The sequence below is a fragment of the Leucoraja erinacea genome, chromosome 6 (assembly GCF_028641065.1).
Source record: "Leucoraja erinacea ecotype New England chromosome 6, Leri_hhj_1, whole genome shotgun sequence".
In the NCBI taxonomy this organism is placed as follows: Eukaryota; Metazoa; Chordata; class Chondrichthyes; order Rajiformes; family Rajidae; genus Leucoraja; species Leucoraja erinaceus.
In genome coordinates this window covers 82,547,013-82,568,746 of record NC_073382.1, presented here as the reverse complement: position 1 = coordinate 82,568,746, position 21,734 = coordinate 82,547,013, and the positions used below count along the sequence as shown (strand labels likewise).

Here is a 21,734-nt window from a genome sequence, read left to right as displayed (position 1 = left end):
CTCTTTATTTACATTGCAAAAATTTCTAAACACCTGTTTTTGCTTCTTCATTCTGGGGTATTGTGTGTAGATTGATGATAAAAACAAAAAGAATTTAATCCATTTTAAAATAAGGCTGTAATAACAAAATGTGTAAAAAGTGAAGGGGTGTGAATACTTTCTGAATGCGGTGTATGTGTGAGATCCACACTAGTCTCACCGGCCTGCATGTGGTCCAGATAGAAGTATATGTTGTAACAGTATGAGAGGCATAGAGAGGGCAGGCAGTTCAGAGCCTTCCCCCCCCCCACCCCCCCAAGGTGGAAATCGCAAGAAAATGTCAAATGTGGGGTGATATGGCACGGTGCTGTAGCGCTGTCAGAGGCCCGGGTTCCATCCTGACGACAGGAGCTGTCGGTACGGAGTTTGTACCTTCTCCCCGTGACCACGTGGGTTTCCTTTGAGATCTTCGGGTTTCTCCCACACTTCAAAAGCATGCAGGATTGTAGGGAAATTGGCTTGGTATAAGTGTGGGGGGGGGTTAGATGAGGGAGGTGGGCTGTCGGGGTGAGGGGGTAAGGCTGATGAGGGGAGAGGGGGTGAGGGAGGTGGGCTGTGGGGGGTGAGGGGGTAAGGCTGAGTGAGGGGGAAGGCTGGGTGAGGGGGGCAAGGCTGGGCGGCGGGCGAGTGCGGTGGGGGGGGGGGTGAGGAGGGCAAGGCTGGGTGTGCGAGTGCGAGGGGGGGGGGGGGGTGAAAGGGGGCAGCCCACATCCCTTTCGTATAGTCCACTGTCCCACAGAACCAGTCTCCAGATCTGGCTTTTCTTCATCAATAAATATGAACAGTGACAAAGTGCAGAGTTAAAGACAGATTTTAATACAGTACATCACCCCCCCCCCCCCCCACCCCGATGATAATTAAAACATCCGGGATCCCAAGAAACTGTGGACAGGAAAACACAGACTTTCCTCAGCCTCCCCACAGCAGGGGACGAAACTGGGGCTATGACAATGCAGGACACCCCCCACCCAGTTCACCAGCTGGGTGTAACGAACTTTGTGGGTTTAGGGCCCGGATCCCCCAGAAATTCACAAGGTGGTGGTGAGTGGGCAGAGCCCAGACTACCCCTCCCCTCCCCTTATACCCCTCCACTCTCTCACCCTCCCTCTATACCCCTCCCCCTGACTCTTCCCCCCCCCTCCCCACTCAGTGCTGGTCCCCGGGCAGTTGGTACTAAAATGTACCGGTCCCATGGTCCGCGTGGTGCCCGTACCCCCCCACCTCAGTGCCCATAAACCCACCCTCCGGTACCTGAACCCCCACCTCAGTGCCCATAAACCCACCCTCCGGTGCCTGAACCCCCATCCTGGTGCCCGTACGTCCCCACAGCCCCAGAGGACGAGGCGGTGTCCTGTGGGGGGGGGGTGACCCCCCCCCTCCCCACAGCAGGACTATGTACACGTCGGGGGGGGGGGGAGGTGGGGGGGGGGGGGGGGTTGGGCTGTCCAGCCCAGCACCGCCCGACACTGTGGAGACATCTGGAAATGATTGGACTGAAGCGACACAGAAACGTTCCTAAAATTCTAGCAGCTCTTGAGTCTGTTTGAAGCAGGAGCGGAGAACAGAGTGTGTGTTTGTGTGTTTAATGTGGACGCCCCCCCCCCCCTCACTGTTCCTCCAGCCACGACGGCTTGTCCGAGCTCGGCACCTTCACCTTCACGTTGAACTGTTTCAGCGTCAGCTCCAACTGCTGCTGGTTCCCCGCAAAGTAGGCGGACACAGCGTTGTGGAACAGCAGTAGCTGTTTGTGCATCACCTTCACCTGTGGGGACAGAGCAGTCAGTCTGGTGCAGCCCAGACCCCCTCCGCAGACCCCCTCCCCCCCACACTGACCCCCAAATACACCCCCCACACACACACACAGACCCCTCACCGTCCCCACACACTGAAAACCCCCCCCCCCCCCACACTAACCGGCCCCCCTCACACATCCCCACTGCTGACTGCCCACTGCCCAGTCCTGGGTCAGCCAGTGAGTGGACAGAGGGGTCTTGGGATCTGCGGTCCACAACTCCCTGACAGTGGCCACGCAAGTGGACAGAGCGGTAAAGAAGGCGAACGTTACGCTGGCCTTCATCGGTCGGGGCGTCGAGTACAAGAGTCAGGAAGTCACCATGCAGCTTTATCGGACTTGGGTCGGGCTGCATCTGGAGTATTGCGGGCAGTTCTGGTCGCCCCCATCACAGGGAGGATGTGGGGGCTTTGGAGACGGTGCAGAGGAGGTTTACCAGAACGATGCCGGGATTAGAGGGTTTCAGCTACAGGGAGAGGGTGGACAGACTGGGATTGTTGTCCCTGGAACGTCAGAGATTGAGGGGAGACCTGATAGATGTTTATAAAATGATGAGAGGCGGAGATAGGGTAGACAGTCACAGCCTTGTCCCCAGGGTGGGGATGTCACAGACTAGAGGGCACAGCTTTAAGGTGAGAGGGGCAAAGTTTAAAGGAGATGTGCGGGGCAAGAGTTTTACACAGAGGGTGGTGGGTGCCTGGAACGCGCTGCCAGGGGTGGGGGTGGAGGCAGATACGACAGTGGTGTTTAAGAGGCTTTTAGACAGGCACATGGATATGCGGGGAGTGGAGGGATGTGGATCACATGCAGGCAGAGATTAGTTCACCTTGGCAGCGTGTACTGCACGGACATTGTGGGCCAAAGGGCCTGTGCAACGTCCTGTTCTGTGTAATATTAATCTTAGCTAAATACAACCCACACTGCCCCTCCCTTCATAAGTGACAGGATTAGGCCATTCGGCCCATCAAGTCTACTCCGCCATCCAATCACGACTGCTGTATCTCTCCCTCCTAACCCCATTCACCTGCCTTCTCCCCATAACCCCTGGTTTCTGTGGCAGGGAACGGGGTCAGTGCTGGGTGACCCTAGCCCCTTCACAGTGTGTGTGTGTGTGTGTGTGTGTGTGTGTGTGTGTGTGTGTGTGTGTGTGTGTGTGTGTGTGTGTGTGTGTGTGTGTGTGTGTGTGTGTGTGTGTGTGTGTGTGTGTGTGTGTGTGTGTGTGTGTGTGTGTGTGTGTGTGTGTGTGTGTGTGTGAGTCCACACCTTGTTCTCCTCCAGGAATTTCAGCTTGATGGTGACGTCGTTGCGTAGACGTTCGTACTTGTCCTTGTGCAGCGAGTGGAGCTGCTGAGCCAGGTCTATCTTGGGTAAGGTCAACGAGTCACGTGGGCCCAGGTTCAGCTCCTCCAGGTCCGTGCGGTAGGCATCGTACTCCAGCCTGTGGAGGGAGAGCAGTCACTCACAGGGGCACACCCCCCCCCCCCCCCCTCACATACCCCCCCCCCACACACACACACACACACACCCTCCAGGCCCATGCGGTAAGCATCGTACTCCCCCCCCCGGACACACACCAGAGTGGTCACTCACACACACCACACCTCTCCCCCCCCCACACACACACACACACCCTCCACACCCCCACATACCCCCCCCCCCCCACCCACACACACCCCCCCTCCACCCCCATGCGGTAAGCACCCCCCGTACCCCCACCCACACACAGGGACGCACCCCCCCCCACTCACCCTACCCCACCCCCTCACACACACACCCCCCCCACAACCTCCACACCCCCCCCCACACACACACACACACCCCTCCACACACCCCCCTCCCACCCCACTCCCACCCCCACCCCCCACACACACACTCCCCCCCCTTGCATATCCCCCCACACCCACACCCACACACACACCCCCCACACACACACTCCGCTCCAGATCCGTGCAGTAGGCATCGTACTCCAGCCTGTGGAGGGAGAGCGGTCACTCACAGGGGCACAATCCCCCCCCCCCCCTCACGCACACCCCCCCCTCATGAAACCCCCTCCCTTACGAACCCACCCCCCTCACACACCCACCCCCCCCCCCACACACACTCCCACTCCTCACGCACCCACCCCCCCCCTCACACACTCCCCTCCTCACGCACTACCCCCTTCGCACCCCCCCCCCCTCCCCCCCCCCTCACAACACTTCCCCTCCAGGTCCGTGCAGTAGGCATCACACTCCAGCCAGTGGACAGAGAGCGGTCACTCACAGGGGCACAATCCCCCCTCTCTCACCCCCCCCCCCCCCTCACACCCCCCTCCTCGCACCCACTCCCTCCCCTCCAGGTCCGTGCGATGGGCGCGTGGTACTCCAGCCTGCGGGGGGGCAATAGAGTGGTCACTCCCCCCCCGCGCACAGACACACACTGTCCCCCCCCGGGCGTTGGACTGACCGGGCGCTCTCGAAGAGTTTGACGGTCAGCAGCGTGTCCTCCATGGTCTTGTTGACCAGCGTGTTGATGCTCGACACAAAGAAGTTGACCGCTCCCAGCAGAGTCTCGCCGTTCTTGCACAGAAGCTTCTGGGTCTCAGCGTTGTAGCCAAACTCCTCCTGCACCGGGGTGGGGGGGGTGAGGGGACAGTGGGGGGGGGGGGGGGGGGGGGGTAGACAGGGTGGGGGGGGGGGGGGGGGTGAGATACACCAGGTTCAGGCTCCAGTGAAGACACATCAATACTCGTGAAGCTCCACAGATACAGGTAACCGCTGCGGTTCCATCTCCCCCCCCCCCCCCCCACCCCTTCTCAGCCCCACCCCCTCTCCTGCCCCCCCCGCCGTTTACCTGCAGCTCTGGGGATTTCTGGCTGAGGTCAGAGAAGGCCTCGCCCAGAGCGCGCTGTGTCTGCACCATGCTGTAGAAGTGACCGGTCAGCGCCCGCGCCAGACGCAGCACGTTCTCGTACTTCCTCTTGGTGTCGCGGAGCAGCTCGATCTGCGTCTCCAGCTCCAGGTCGACCGTTCGCGACCCCCGGCCAAACCGCTCCGAGATCATCTGCTTCGTGCACTGAGGGGGGGAGAGAGGCACGTGGGAGCCGTGTGGGGGGAGAGGAGAGGGGCACGTGGGAGCCGTGTGGGGGAGAGGGAGAGAGGGGAGCAGGTGGGGACGGTGTGGGGGAGAGGGAGAGGGGAGCAGGTGGGGACGGTGTGGGGAGAGGGGGAGGGGAGCAGGTGGGGACGGTGTGGGGAGAGGGGGAGGGGAGCAGGTGGGAGCGGTGTGGGGAGAGGGGGAGGGGAGCAGTGGGGGGGATGGTGTGGGGAGAGGGAGAGGGGAGCAGGTGGGGAGAGGGGGTGGGGAGCAGGTGGGGAGAGGGGGAGGGGAGCAGGTGGGGACGGTGTGGGGAGAGGGGGAGGGGAGCAGGTGGGGACGGTGTGTGGGGAGAGAGGAGAGGGGAGCAGGTGGGGACGGTGTGGGGAGAGGGGAGGGGAGCAGGTGGGGGACGGTGTGGGGAGAGGGGGAGGGGAGCAGGTGGGGACGGTGTGGGGAGAGGGGGAGGGGAGCAGGTGGGGACGGTGTGGGGAGAGGGGGAGGGGAGCAGGTGGGGACGGTGTGGGGAGAGGGAGAGGGGAGCAGGTGGGGACGGTGTGGGGAGAGGGGGAGGGGAGCAGGTGGGAGCCGTGTGGGGAGAGGGAGAGGGGAGCAGGTGGGGACGGTGTGTGGGGAAAGGGGGGAGAGCGGAGCAGTGGGGATGGTTGTGGGGGAGAGGGAGAGGGGGAGGGGAGCAGGTGGGGGCGGGTGTGGGGAGAGGGAGAGGGGAGCAGGTGGGGACGGTGTGGGGAGAGGGGAGCAGGTGGGGACGGTGTGGGGAGATCTAGAGGGGAGCGGCAGGGGGGGACGAAGGGGGGGGGTTGAGCTGTGGAGACGGGCCTGCAGGTGGGAGCACATTGAGAGGGGACCACCGCTGGGGGGGGGGGGGAGGGTGGGGAGCAGGTGGGGGGGGGGTGGGGGCAGGGGGGGTCTCTGGATGTGGGAGTGATGTGGGACACTGAGCAGTAAGAGAGAGAGGTGAGGGGTGAGAAACATCCCTGGGGCCAGAGAACTACAGTGACCACAGGAGCGGTCACTGAGAAACAATTCAGCAGGATGTGGCCAGGACTCCAGGCCTTGCGCTACAGGGAGGTGGAGAGGAGGAAGGGACTGGCCATGAGTGGCTGCAGTGGGATAGCATGGACTAGCTGGGCAGAATAGCACCTCACACCCACCTTATACGGGTTCATGCAACACACCCGCGCGCACACTTACACACATGCTCTCACTCTCGTGCACTCACACACACGCTCTCTCGCGCATGTTAGCGCACATACACGCTCTCTCGTGCACACACGCACTCAGACGCGCTCCCTCACACTCACACACACAACCATAAATGCGGCCGCACACACTCACTCCACACACGCACACGCTCTCTCACACAAACGCGGGCGCGCACACACACACTCGCACACACCCACACACACACTCAACAAATACACACAGGATGTGGCCACCAACAACCACACCTTGCGCACACAGGGAGGTGGAGAGGGGCAAGGGACAGAGGGATCACACCACTGCGCACACATGAGTGGCTGGCACACACCACGCGCGGACTACCACGGGCAGAACAGCACGCGCTCACACCCACGCTTATACACCACGCGCACACACCACCGCGCACACTTACACCATGCTCGCGCACACACACACACATGCTCACACACCACGCGCACTCACACACACGCTCTCTCACACCACACGCACACGCTCTCAGCGCACACACCTCACGCGCTCACACACCACGCGCACACACACATGCTGGGGGGCACACACACTCACGCGCACACACACCCACACACACACACACACACCACGCGCACACACACACACACACACGCGCACACACACCACGCCCGCACACACACGCACACACACACACGCGCACACACACACGCGCACACACACCACACACACCACGCGCACACACACCACGCGCACACACACACACACACACACACACACACACACACACACACACACACACACACACACACACACACACACACAAACACACACACCCACCCCCACACAGACAGACACACACACACAGACAGACACACACACACACACACACACACACACACACACACACACACACACACACACACACACACACACACACACCCACCTTATACGTGTTCATGCCCCACTTCTTCACCACGTCGAACTTCTCCCCGGCGATGCCGCGCGCTGCCTCGTTACCCGTGGAGACGGGGTTGCTCTGGGAGTGGTGAACGTTACTGGACCCTGCAACACAGCCTTGTGGGGGTCACAACACAGGGCACCAGCCCCCTCCTCTCCCCAACACCCCTCCCCCACAACACCCTCCCCTCCCCAACACCCCAAACCCCCACCACACCCCCTTTAATTCTGAGTGTGACCTCTAGTCCTAGACTCTCCCACGAGTGGAAACATCCTCTCGACATCCACTCTATTCAAGCCTTTCATGCTCCCTCCCATGCTGATCATCCCCAATCAGTAGCCCGTTCCTGCCTTCTCCCCATATCCCCTGACCGCTATTTTTAAGAGCCCTATCTAGCTCTCTCTTGAAAGCATCCAGAGAACCTGCCTCCACCGCCCTCTTGAGGCAGAGAACTTCACAGGCTCACCACTATTTGTGAGAAAAAGTGTATCCTCGTCTCCGTTCTAAATGGCCTACTCCTTATTCTTAAACTGTGGCCCCTTGTTCTGGACTCCCCCAACATCGGGAGCATGTTTCATTGAAGTCCCCCCTCATTCTTCTAAACTCCAGTGAGTACAGGCCCAGTGCCGACATACACTCATCATAGGTTAACCCACTCATTCTTGTAAACCTCCTCTGGACCCTCTCCAGAGCCAGCACATCCTTCATCAGATATGGGGGCCCAAAATTGCTCACAATATTCTAAATGTGGCCTGACCAGCGCCTTATAGAGCCTCAGCATTACATCCCTGTTTTTGTGTACAAGCCCTCTTGAAATAAATGCTAGCATTGAGTTTGCTTTCTTTACTGCTGGCATCTGTGCTGGGACCACTGCTGTGAGATATAAAAATGTCCTGTACATACATGTAGAGAGGTGTGTACATACATGTAGAGGTGTGTACATACATGCAGAGTGGTTTGCACATACATGTAGAGGTGTGTACATACATGTAGAGGTGTGTACATACATGTAGAGGTGTGTACATACATGCAGAGTGGTTTGCACATACATGCAGTGGTGTGTACATACATGTTGAGGTGGGTACATACATGTTGAGGTGTGTACATACATGTAGAGGTGTGTACATACATGTAGAGGTGTGTACATACGTAGAGGTGTGTACATACATGTAGAGGTGTGTACATACATGCAGAGGTGTGTACATACATGCAGAGATGGGTACATACATGCAGAGATGGGTACATACATGCAGAGATGGGTACATACATGCAGAGATGGGTACATACATGTAGAGGTGTGCGCATACATGTAGAGGTGTGCACATACATGTAGAGGTGTGCACATACATGTAGAGCACATACATGTGTGCACATACATGTAGAGGTGTGTACATACATGTAGACTGCATACATGTGGAGGTGTGTACATACATGTAGAGATGTCTGCATACATGTAGAGGTGTGTACATACATGTAGAGATGTCTGCATACATGTAGAGGTGTGTACATACATGTAGAGATGTCTGCATACATGTAGAGGTGTGTACATACATGTAGAGATGTATGCATACATGTAGAGGTGTGTACATACATGTAGAGGTGTGTACATACATGTAGAGGTGTGTACATACATGTAGAGATGTATGCATACATGTAGAGGTGTGTACATACATGTAGAGGTGTGTACATACATGTAGAGGTGTGTACATACATGTAGAGGTGTGTACATACATGTAGAGAGGTTTGCAGACAACACCAAATGGTGGCGTACAGACGATGAACAGAAGTACGCCGTGGGACGTAGCTTAGTGATGGAAATGGGGGAGAAATGGCAGATGGAGTTTAATCTACAGTAACATAGACAATAGGTGCAGGAGTAGGCCATTCGGCCCTTCGAGCCAGCACCGCCATTCAATGTGATCATGGCTGATCTTCCCCAATCAGTACCCCGGTCCTGCCTTCTCCCCATATCCCTGGATTCCGTTAGCGCTCAGAGCTCTATCTTAAAGGCCTGTCCCACTCGGCTATTTTTTCGGCGACTGCCGGCATCATATCAGGGTCGCCAAAAGATTTTGAACATTTCAAAATTCAGCGGCGGCAAAAAAACCGTTGCCTCACTTGAAAATACACCGCTCGTCATACGTCATCACGCCGCAAATGTTTCGGTGTCTTAATATGTCAGTCAATGATGCCGGCAGTCGCCGAAAAAATCGCCAAGTGGGACAGGCCCTTAACTTTCTTTTGAAAGCGTCCAGTGAATCGGCCTCCACTGCCTTCTGTGGTAGAGAATTCCACAGATTCACAACTCTGGGTGAAAATGTTTGTTCTCATCTCCGTTCTAAATGGCCGACCCCTTATTCTTAAACTGTGGCCCCTGGTTCTTGACTCTCCAAACATCGGGAACATGTTTCCTGCATCGACCCTGCCCAATCCCTTAATAATTTTATATGTCTCTATAAGTCCCCTCTCATCCTTCTAAATTCCAGTGAAGACAAGCCCAGTTGACCCATTCTTTCATCGTATGACAGTTCCGCCATTCCGGGAATTAACCTGGTGAACCTGTGCTGCACTCCCTCAATAGCAGAAATGTCCTTCCTCAAACACAGACACACACACACAAAGGGCACACACAGAGACACACGCAGACAGACACACACACACAGACACACACACGCACAGACACACGCACAGACAGACACACGCACACACAGACACACGCACACACACACACACACACAGACACACACACAGACGCGCACACACAGACACACACACACACACACACACACACACACACACACACACACACACACACACACACACACACACAGACACGCACACACACACACACACACACAAACACACACAGACACACACACACAGACACACACACACAGACACGCACACACAGACACGCACACACAGACACGCACACACACACACGCACACACAGACACGCACACACAGACACGCACACACACACAGACACACACACACACAGACACAGACACACACACACACACACACAGACAGACACACACTGTAATCGCTGCGTTTAACAACTATCTGGTGAATACTTGCTGCCTACTAGCTTTGCAAATCCTGACTTTCGGAATGAGACTGAACAGGGATTTTCCGTCTTTAGTTCCTGTCACTGCCCTGTCCCTCCACGGGAGCTGCACTGCCTCTAGCTCGGCTGCAAGGGAGAAAACACCATCAATGTGTGCCGGGCAGACTGGCCTGCACTCTGGGGATTAGAGAGAGCAGGCACACCCACACTGTGTCCCACCTACCCCCCAACTTCCCCCTCCTACTCCCCCCCTACTCACCTCCCTACCCCCAACCCACTCCCCCCCACTACTCCATCCCTACACCCCAGCTACTCCACCCCTCACAACCCCCACTTCCCCCCTACTCACCTTCCTACCCCCCCAACGCTAGTGTCCCACCCCCTCATCTCTGCTCCTCCCCACCCAGCCCCCAACTCTCCCCAGAGTCCCACACACATCATCCCCCCTCACACACTCACCTCTTCCCACCTCAACACCCACCCCCTCACAAAGCTCCCACCCCCCCCCCCCCCCACACACACCCCCCCCCTGCACACACACCCCCCTCCTGCGAACACCTCCCCTCCCCCACACCTCCCTGCCTCCCCCCGCCCCCCGCGGTGCAGGCCACTCGGCCCGTTGACCCTGCTGTCTGTCCGTGGGGAATCACCTTTGATGGAGGCGGTGGCGATGATCCCGTCGGCGGGGGCACCGTAGCCACCGCTCACGATGCTGGTCTCGTTCAGGTTGGGGCCCGACACCATCACCTGCTGCAGGTCCTGCGGGAGACACACCGGGGTAGACACTGGAACTGCGGGAGACACACGGGGTAGACACTGGAACTGGGGGAGACAGAGCGGGTGGACACTGGAACTGGGGGGGGGCGGGTAGACAGAGCGGGTGGACAGAGCTGGAACTGGAACTGGGGGAGACAGAGCGGTGGGGTACCGGGGTAGACTGGAACTGGGGGAGACACACCGGGGTGGACACTGGAACTGGGGGAGACAGAGCGGGTGGACACTGGAACGGGGGGACAGAGCGGGTGGACACTGGAACTGGGGGAGACAGAGCGGGTGGACACTGGAACTGGGGGAGACAGAGTGGGTGGACTGGAACTGGGGGACAGAGCGGGTGGACACTGGAACTGGGGGAGACAGAGCCGACAGAGACTGGAACTGGGGGGGACTGGAAACTGGGGGAGACAGAGGGGTGGACACTGGAACTGGGGGAGACAGAGCGGTGGACACTGGAACTGGGGGAGGGACAGAGCGGGGGTGGACACTGGAACTGGGGAGAGACAGAGTGGGTGGACACTGGAACTGGGGGACAGACAGAGGGGTAGACACTGGAACTGGGGGAGACAGAGCGGGTAGACACTGGAACTGGGGGAGACAGACCGGGGTAGACACTGGAACTGGGGGAGACAGAGCGGGTGGACACTGGAACTGGGGGAGACAGAGCGGTGGACACTGGAACTGGGGGAGACACACCGGAATAGACACTAGAACTGGGGGAGACAGAGCCGATAGAGACTGGTACTTCTTATTGAGACCAGATCACAACATTAGAGGGGTGGGAGATTGCAACGTTCACGTGGTCCGCCCTGTTTCGATGAATGCAATCAACCTGGCGTGCACAATCAAATCCAGAACCAGGTGTCCTACAACTTTAGGCTGTGCACGCCATACACAAGAAGAAGACAACATTAGAAATTGTGCAGCCACAGCTTGTCGGGATCTGCATACAATGGCGTCCTGTGCGTCGTGTACTTCTTGCGCGCGGTTGTGGAAAGATCGGTGGAAACTGGGCCGCGATGTGAGCGCTCTTTCCTTGACCCCAGACTGTAACAGGGGGTGACACTCCAGGGTTACACAGGGTGCTGGCTGGGCCGGTGAACAGCCGCTGCCAGAGTCAGACCCACCGCCGTGCCCCTGCCAAGGAGCCTGGAGAAGGGGCATGGGGAGGGCGTGAGGGGTACACACGGACCCCTAGAGTCTGCTCCCCTCTCCCCTCCCTGGACTCCCTGTTCCTACCCCACCCCCACCCCCTCTCCAGACCCCCTGTTCCTACCCCCCTCCCCCCTACCTGCTCCAGGCTGTCGTCCTCGGGCAGCTCGGCACTATCACCGTTGCTGTTGATGGCGATCTCCATGGTGGCCGCTTTCCCCATGACCCCGTCGGTCATCGTTCAGATCTGCCGGACAGCCCAGGGTTCAAGGTCACACACGCTTCCCCCTCTCACCCTAACGCAACGCCCTCTTGTCATCGACCTTCCCATCCCAGGGAAAAGGTTCAGACTGTCTACCGCATCTATATCTCTCATAACCCTCTCAACACTTCCCACCTGTAACTGCATCTGAGGAAGGGCAGTGCTGAACTACCATCTACCTCATTGGTGACCCTCGCACTATCCTTGATCGCAATTTGCAATCGTGCGCACACACACACACACACACACGTGAAGACACACTCACACACACGTGAACACACCCACTCTGACACACACACCAACACACTTGCTCACTCACGCGTACACACACTCGTCGTCTCACACATGCAGCAGCGGAGTGTGTAGGACACTACAAAGTGTGTGCAGTCGCTGTGTTTATCTGGTACCTCTCGTGCAGGAGCAGAGTGCCAGCCCTCCCCATCCACTCCCACACCGCAGACAGACAGACGTAGACTGGGCTAGGGGTGGCTGACTGTAGCCACAGGCTGCCTGCAATGAGAGGCTGCCATTGCAACATCCACCTGGGCAATGGGTCATCACGGTCAGTGGAGGCAATGGGATCAGGGGGCCGCGCAAGCCAAGGGGACCCTCACAGCCCCTGCACAGGGTTTGTCCCACTAGTTTGTCAGCATGGGGTGCTGCTGAATGAGTGGGTGTCATCTTGAAGTGTGTCAGTATTTGCCGGGGGGTGGGGGGGTCCCAGGGGCACGTGTCAGTTACAGGGGGTCCCAGTGATGTTGACTTGGGGTCTCAGGGGATTAGGAGGTACCGATGAGAAGTAGGTATTGCAGTTTACGAGGTCCGGACTCAAAACACCTATCCATGATCTCCAGAAATGCTGCCTGACCGGGAGGGAGTGCTGGGGGGATAAGGGGAAATGAGCCCCCCCTGTGCAGTTGGGGGCTATGGGTGAGGGGTGGAATATTGTTGCGTTGGGGGACTAGGCCTCCCCCGTGTGACAGGGACCCAACGGGTCCCACTTGGTCTAGTTCTTGCTTTTGATGGAGTGCAGTGTAGGTTCACCAGGTTAATTCCCGGGATTGCGGGACTGTCATATTTGGATAGAATGGAGCTTCTTCTTCTTGCGAATGAAACATAAACCAAAGGAATAGTTAGATCTCAAGCCGGGTGTTGAGCAGCCAGGTTGTTGTTACTGCATCAATGTCTGCCAGGCCCTGAGCTCCATTTGGTGGGTGGTAGTGTGGGCACCCAGAGATGACATGGTTGGCTGGCTGTTGTTCAGAATGGAGCAATTGGGCTTGCGTACACTGGAAGTTAGGATGAGAAGGGATCTTATTGAAACATATAAGATTATTAAGGGATAGGACGCGCTAGAGGCAGGAAACATGTTCCCGATGTTGGGGGAGTCCAGAACCAGGGGCCACAGTTTAAGAATAAGGGATAGGCCATTTAGAACAGAGATGAGGAACAACCTTTTCACCCAGAGTTGTGAATCTGTGGAATTCTCTGCCTCAGAAGTCAGTGGAGGCCGATTCTCTGGATGCTTTCAAGAGAGAGTTAGATAGAGCTCTTAAAGATAGTGTAGTCAAGGGATATGGGGAGAAGGCAGGAACGGGGTATTGATTGTGTATGATCAGCCATGATCACATTGAATGGCAGTGCTTGCTCGAAGGGCCGAATGGCCTACTCCTGCACCTAGTGTCCACCCGTCAGCCGTCTGCTGCACACTGAGTGCCCACCAGGTGGCAGGCTGCTCCAGCACCAAGGCAACAGGCAGCAGCCAAAGTCTACGTTTATTATTGTCATAGAGTGATACAGCATGAACACAGCTCCCTTCAGCCCAACTTGCCCACATCGGCCAACATGTCCCAGCTGCAGTCGTCCCACCTGCCTGCACTCGGTCCATATCCCTCCAAACCTATCCTATCCACGAACCTGTCTAACTGTTTCTTAAATGTTGGGATAATCTTTCTTAAATATTTCTTAAACGTTGGGATAATCTTTCTTAAATATTTCTTAAACGTTGGGATAATCGCTGCCTCAACTACCTTCGTTCAACAGCTATTAAATCTTTTCCTTTTCACCCTAAACCTATGTCCTGTGGTCCTTGATTCCCCTACTCTGGACATCGACCAGATCTGTCCCTCTCATGATCTTATTGTTGTGGCAGGCAGTGTTGCTACACGTGTGGGTGTAAGCTAAACAGTGGGTCAACAACGAGGAAGCGTATGCGTGCAGCTAACGGCCACGTTTAAACATTTCAAGAGAGAGTTAGTTAGATTTAGCTCTTAGAGCTAAGGGAATCAAGAGCTATGGGGAAAAAGCCAGAACTGATTTTGGATAATCAGCCAATATCATATTGAATAGGGTTGGTTTGAAGGGCCAAATGGGCTCCACCTGCACCTATTTTCTATGTTACTAACAGGGCAGGGGAATGAGAACCAATGCAAGGAGACAGGGGGACATAAAAGGGAGTGGGAGTGGGGAGGGCTGGCACTCTGCTCCTGCACGAGAGGTACCAGATAAACACAGCGACTGCACACACTTTGTGCCTTAATGCAAGGAGCATTCGTAATAAGGTGGATGATTTGAATGTGCAGTTAGTTGTTAAGAAATATGATATAGTTGGGATTACGGAGACATGGCTCCAGGATGAATAAGGCTTATATTAATAATTTGGAAGAGGGAATTAGGAGCAACACTAGGAAGTTTGCGGATGAAACTCACTATTTGGTAAGTTTCAATGAGGTCCCCCCTCATTCTTCTAAACTCCAGCTAGTCTATGATTATGTTGGCTGTTTTCGGCGAGGTGTAGGTGGGTCTGAAGAAGGGTCTCGACTCGAAACATCACCCATTCCTTCTCTCCAGAGATGCTGCCTGTCCCGCTGAGTTCCTCCAGCATTGTGTCCATCTGCAGTGTACGTCCTGTAATCAGGCCCTGATCTGGGTGAATGCTGAGCTCAGATTGACAAGACACGACGTGGAAACAAATAGACCGTGAGCTCTGCGGATTGATTCCCCCCGGCAACTGAGAGTCGTTCTGATGTGAGTCGCTAAGGGTTCAGCAACAACACTATTTCACACAGAGGGTGGTGGGAGCATGGAATGAGCTGCCTGACGAGGTGATTGGGGCAGGTACAATAACAGGTACATCAATAGGAAAGGTTTAGAGGAATATGGGCCAAACGTGGGCAGGTGAGACTCGTTCAGATGGGCATCTTGGTGGGCACGAACGTGTTGGGCTTAAGGGCCCGTTTCATGCTGTGAGACTCTCGGACATGTCCAGAGGGGAACACAAGGAGGCAAGAGCAAGGCCAGGGAACGTTGGAACCCAGTGGAATAATGTGGGATAAAGGGGAAAAGGAAGCACATGCCAGCTATGGAAAACTAACAGCTGGCGAGGAGCTCGCCAGTATAAAAAGGGCAATACAAAGTTTAATGGTTAAAGGTGCAGAACAAGGTATGTATATTTTACAGAGTGGTGAGTCCCTGGAAGCTGCTGCTGTGGTGGAGGTGGAAGGGTTTAACACACTCACATCTGCTGCTCAACACACACACAGCCCTAGACACACACACACCTGCTGCTACACACACACACACACACACACTCTCACACCTGCTGCTCCACACACACACACTCTCACACCTGCTGCTCCACACACACACGCAGCCCTACACACACACACCCCTATACGCACACAGACACACACACACCCCTATACACACACAGACACACACTCACACTCTCTCTCTCTCTCTGCACCTAACCCTAATGCTCAGTCTCCTCCATTGTCAGAGTGAGGCTAAACACATGTTGGAGGAACAGCATCTCATATTTCGCTTGGGCAGCTAAATATTGGTTTCTCTAACTTCAGGAGCCCCGACATTCCCTCCCTCTATCCCTCCCCCACCCAAGTCGCACTAACGCCTTTTTTTCACCCAACAAACAGCTAACAATGCCCTGTTTCCTTTATCATTGTAACTTTTGTGCATATCTTTCATTCTTTGTTCTTTATCTCTCTGCATCACGGTCTATATCTCTTGTTCCCTTATCCCTAACCAGTCTGAAGAATGGTCTCGACCCGAAACGTCACCCATTCCTGCTCTCCAGAGATGCTGCTGCCTGTCCCGCTGAGTTACTCCAGCATTTTGTGTCCATCTACATACACATACCTGCGCTGTGCACACTCACTGCTCTGTGTACACTCACACAGCTCCCTCCTCCCCCGACACTCTGGGCCAGCTCTGTAGCCACGTCACCAGCTGAGTTGCAGGCGGGGTGGGGGGTGGGGGAAGCAGGTTGGGTTAGTGCTCTCACTGCCTGCTCCACCATACAGTTCCCAGCCCAGACTCAACGCTCTCAAGAGTCAAGAGTCAATTTAATTGTCATTTGGACCCCTGGAGGTCCAAACGAAATGCCGTTTCTGCAGCCATACATTACACACAAATAGACCCCAGACACAACATAATTACATTTAACATAAACATCCATCACATAACTGTGATGGAAGGCCAAAAAAAAAACTTATCTCTCCACTGCACTCTCCCCCCCCCCCCCCCCGATGTCAGAGTCAAAGTCAAAGCCCCCGGCTGGCGATGGCGATTGTCCCGCGGCCATTGAAGCCACGCCGGGTGGTGCGAGGTCGCACACCGGGTCTTGATGTTGGAGCCCCCATCTCACCACCTGCTCCACCGTACAGGGACAGATCACCGGCCTCATCCCCTCCATCCGCAGTGCCGTGAATGCCAGGAACATCATCCACAGTCCCGGCACAGTACGGCACAGCACAGGACAGTCCCGGAACAGTACAGCACAGAACAGGACAGTCCCGCACATTACAGCACAGTACAGCACAGCACCGGCACAACGCTGACACAGCCCCGGCACAATGAGCAGTCAGCCTGCCTGCCAGCTGAGACATAGGCTGGGGTCAATCCTGGACTTTGCCACCCGGCAGTCTACGACTCACGCAGACCCATTCACCAGCAGCCGGCAACTCCCCCAACACAAACAATAGGGTGTGAACACTTGACACCTCCCTCAGCCAGGCACAGCGGCCACATCACCATCACCACCTCCCTCACACAGTGCCTACACGTGATCCATACCCCTCCATTCCCTGCATATCCGTGCCTAAACAAAAGCCTCTGAAACACCACTATCGTATCTGCCTCCACCCCCATCCCTGGCAGCGCGTTCCAGGCACTCACCACCCTCTGTGTAAAACACTTGCCCCGCACATCCCCTTTAAACTTTGCCCCTCACCTTAAAAGGTTCAGGTGTGCTTATTAGACGATAGACAATAGGTGCAGGAGGAGGCCATCGGCCCAGTGAGCTACCACCGCCATTCAATGTGATCATGGCTGATCATCCACAATCTGTACCCCATTCCTGCCTTCTCCCCGTATCCTCTGACTCCGCTATCTTTAAGAGCCCTATCTAGCTCACATTGTCACTTACTGGGGTACAGTGAAAAGCTATCCAAACAGACCAGATAATACTCTACATAAATACAAACAAGTTAAACTCAAGTACAACAGGTAGAGCAAAGGGGAAGATACAGAGTGCAGAATATAGTTCTCAGCATTGTAGCGCATCAGTTGCACAGACAAAGTCGGCAATGGTGTAGAGGTGAACCAGACAGTTGGAGCAGGGAGGTGGAATGACCACGAGCTGTGTCCTCTAGTCTGTGACATCTCCCCCCTTGAAGAAGGTTCTGACTATCTAGCCCTCATGTATCCCCTCTGTCTAACACATATATCAGAGCTGCTGCAGGCAGGAGCAGACAGCTAGCAGCCCACATCACCAACTGTGTCAAACATCCCCACAACACACAAGGAACGGCACGCGCTGGGCCCTTGAGCAAAGTGCAAAGTGCTGGAGGAACTCAGCGGGTCAAGCAGCATTGGTGGAAGTAATGGATTAGGCAACGTTTCAGGTCAGGACCCTTCTCCAGACTGAGTTAGACGTGGGGAGAAAGCTGGGAAAGATGGGACAATGTCTGGCAAGTGATAGGTGGATACAGGTGATTGGCAGATGGGTGAAGTAAGTGACAAAGGTTTAAGAGAGACAGATAGATCAGCCATGATTGAATGGTGGAGTAACTTGATGGGCCGAATGGCCTAATTCACTCATGACCTTATGAAGGACATGTCTTACAACTTGACTGAGTTTTTCAAGGAAATGATAAAAGTGATGAAGTGATTGATCACAAGGGATCAGTGACACAGTCGCCTAGACTGGTGGTGGGGCCATAGACACAAACGCCAGTGGCAGAGAGGGCAAGGCTGGTGGGACAGTGAGTCTGACCCGGGTCAGTCTGGGGTGATGTGGGTGAGAGCAGATGTGTGGGAAATGCAGATGTGGGTGAGGACTCCATGATTCACGGTGGGGAAGAGCTCGGTTTCCTCCATAAAAGAGGACCTCAGGTGAGAGACCTCATCTCCAGAACAGACGCTAACAGGCAGAGGGGGCATGATGTAGAAACAAGGAACTGCAGGTGTTGGGTTACCAAAAGTAGACAAAGTGCTGGAGTAACTCAGCAGGTCAGGCAGCATCTATGGAGAACATGGAGAGGTGACATTTGAGTCAGGACCCTTCTTTAGACTTCAGGCTGAACCTGAAACATCACCTATCCATGTTCTCCACAGATGCTGCCTGACCCGCTGAGTTACTCCAGCACTCTGTGAACCGTCACCTATCCATGTTCTCCACAGATGCTGCCTGACCCGCTGAGTTACTCCAGCACTCTGTGAAATGTCACCTATCCATGCTCTCCACAGATGCTGCCTGACCCGCTGAGTTACTCCAGCACTCTATGAAACGTCACCTATCCATGTTCTCCACAGATGCTGCCTGACCCGCTGAGTTACTCCAGCACTCTGTGAAACGTCAACTATCCATGTTCTCCACAGATGCTGCCTGACCCGCTGAGTTCCTGCGGCAGTTTATCATTGGTGCAGGAACAGGTGGTATTGCCTGTGCCGAGTGCAATGCTGATCTAAACCGCTGACCTTCAAGTGGTCTACACCCCTCCATCCCCTGCGTGATCACACCCGCCCCACACACCTCCCCTCAATCGCTCCCCTTTCACTTTAAAGCTAAATTTACTCATTTGAGGTAAACCTTGTTTCAGAGACGACATCTGCCTGCCTTGTTACCCATCAGTCTCACTGCACAGACACTGCCTGGTCAGTGTTTCCAGCATGTGTAGTCGGCATATACAGTAAACCCTCGTTGTAATCTGTTATTGCCGATTGAACCCTGTCATAGTGCAAGGGATACGCTCCAAGAGCTTAGAGATGTGTGGGACAAATGATTTACAAAGAGAATAACAGGTGCTTGGGAGCAAGCTGCCAGGGGGTGGTGGTGGAGGCAGATACGATAAGAGGCTTTTAGATACACATATGGCTATGCAGGGAATAGAGGCGTAGGGATCAAGGGCAGGCAGGTGGAGATGAGTTTCACGGCATCAAGTTCAGCACTGACAGTTTGGGCTGAAGGGCCTGTTTCTGTGCTGTACTCTTTTATGGTCTCTAAGTGCTAGTAGACTTTGTCCCTTTTGTTTTGTTTCCAGAAAGCCCTCTCTCGGTCCCGCCCAATCACACATTCCCTTCCTCCCTATGACTCCTCCATCCTCTGCACTTGTTCAAACAAGTTACGGACAGGTCAGGTACGTGATACACTGCCTCCGCTCCTCCCTCCATACACACACTGAATTGGCATTAACAACTCTTTTAGGCTTATTCCACATTTCCATCATGTCAATTTCTTTCAATAGTTTAGAGATACAGCACGGAAACAGGCCCTTCGGCCCATCGTGTCCACACTAGTACTATGTTATCCCACATTCTCATCTACTCTCTGCACACCTGGGGCAATTTACAGAGGCTAATTAACCTACAAACACACTCACGTCCTTGAGACATAGGCGGAAATGGGAAGACAATTCAGATGTCAGAGGTGCAAAGGGAATTGGGAGTGCTGGTGCAGGATTCCTAAAAAAGTTAATTTGTAAGACGAATCGGTAGTAAAGAAGGCAAACACAATGCGAGCATTATTTCAATAAGGCGCTGGTCAGCCCACATTTGGAATATTGGGAGCAATTTTGGGCACCATATCTGAGGAAGGATGTGCTGCTCTGGAGAGGGTCCTGAGGAGGTTTATAAGAATGATCCCAGGAATGAGTGAGTTAACATATGATGAGCGTTTGTCGGCACTGGGCCTGTGCTCGCTGGAGTTTAGAAGAATGAGAGGAACCTCATTGAAACTTACAGAAAAGTGAAAGGCCTGGATAGAGTGGATGTGGAGAGGATGTTTCCACTAGGTTCCTGAGGTCACGGCCTCAGAATTAAAGGACGTTTTTTCAGGAAGGAGATGAGGAGGAATTTCTTTCGTCAGAGGGTGGTGAATCTGTGGAATTCTTTGCCACAGAAGTGATATGGAGGACGTCAGTGGATATTTTTAAGGCAGAGATAGATAAGATTCTTGATTAGTACGGGTGTCAGAGGTTATGGGGAGAAGGCAGGTGAATGCGGTTCGGAGGGTGAGGTAGATCAGCCATGATTGAATGGCGGCGAAGACTTGATGGGCTGAATGGCATAATTCTGCTCCTATCACTCCTGAGGAAACCCACGGGGTCACAGGGAGAACGTGCAAACTCCATAAAGACAACAGGTTAGTATCAAACCCGGTCTCTAGCGCCTAGAGGCAGCAGCTCTACCCGCTGCACCACTCATTAGTTTGACAACATGCTGCTGAATATATCTACATTCTTTTTAAACAGCCCGAGAAATATATCATCCAATTTATACATTCTGAAACTCTTCCTCTGTTACTGTTGACGTTACCCAGTAACACTGCACCTTAACAAAGACATCAACATCATCTCGTCTCTTTTGTCTGACAACCGTGAAATATTCATGAGGAGTTTGACCTGCACTGTCTGCCTGTGTGTGTGTGCGTGTGTGTGTGTGTGTGTGTGTGGTGTGTGTGTGTGTGTGCGAGTGTGTGTGTGTGTGTGTGTGTCCGCGAGTGTGTGTGCGAGTGTGTGCGCGCGAGTGCGTGTGTCTGTCTGTGCGCCTGTGTGTGTGCGCGTGTGCGTGGCCTTGTGTGTGTGCGCGCGTGAGGGTGTGTGTGTGTGTGTGTGTGTGTGTGTGTGTGTGTGTGTCTGTGTGTGTGTGTGTGTGTGTGTGTGTGTGTGTGTGTGTGTGGGAGTGTGTGTGTGTGTGTGTGTGTGCAAGTGTGTGTGTGTGTGTTTGTGCGAGTGCGTGTGTCTGTGTGTGTGTGTCTGTGCGCCTCTGTGTGTGTGCGCGTGTGCGTGGCCTTGTGTGTGTGCGCGCGTGAGGGTGTGTGTGCGTGTGTGTATCCGTGTCTGTGTGTGGCCATGTGTGTGCACGTGCATGTGTGCGCGGGTGTGTGTGTGTGTGCGCTCTC

General features: G+C 54.9%; 1 protein-coding gene across 3 annotated transcripts in view; it reads right to left on the bottom strand.

The window, feature by feature from the left end:
- Positions 1-1,606: 1,606 nt before the first annotated feature.
- The window catches only part of LOC129698348 (arfaptin-2-like), a 24,771-nt gene continuing 4,643 nt past the window's right edge, over positions 1,607-21,734 (bottom strand). The window contains exons 1-9 of one of the 3 annotated variants that reach the window (XM_055637441.1): positions 16,472-16,527; positions 12,194-12,301; positions 10,779-10,887; positions 10,147-10,254; positions 7,044-7,162; positions 4,664-4,885; positions 4,277-4,434; positions 3,095-3,269; positions 1,607-1,801 (exon numbers count right to left, since the gene is read on the bottom strand). In XM_055637441.1, the coding sequence (XP_055493416.1) occupies positions 1,646-1,801; positions 3,095-3,269; positions 4,277-4,434; positions 4,664-4,885; positions 7,044-7,162; positions 10,147-10,254; positions 10,779-10,887; positions 12,194-12,292 (1,146 nt within the window). In that variant the 5' untranslated portion in view covers positions 12,293-12,301; positions 16,472-16,527 and the 3' untranslated portion in view covers positions 1,607-1,645. Of the gene's footprint in view, positions 1,802-3,094; positions 3,270-4,276; positions 4,435-4,663; positions 4,886-7,043; positions 7,163-10,146; positions 10,255-10,778; positions 10,888-12,193; positions 12,302-16,471; positions 16,528-21,734 lie in introns of those variants that run through there. The other 2 variants (XM_055637440.1, XM_055637442.1) reach the window with 2 other exon arrangements.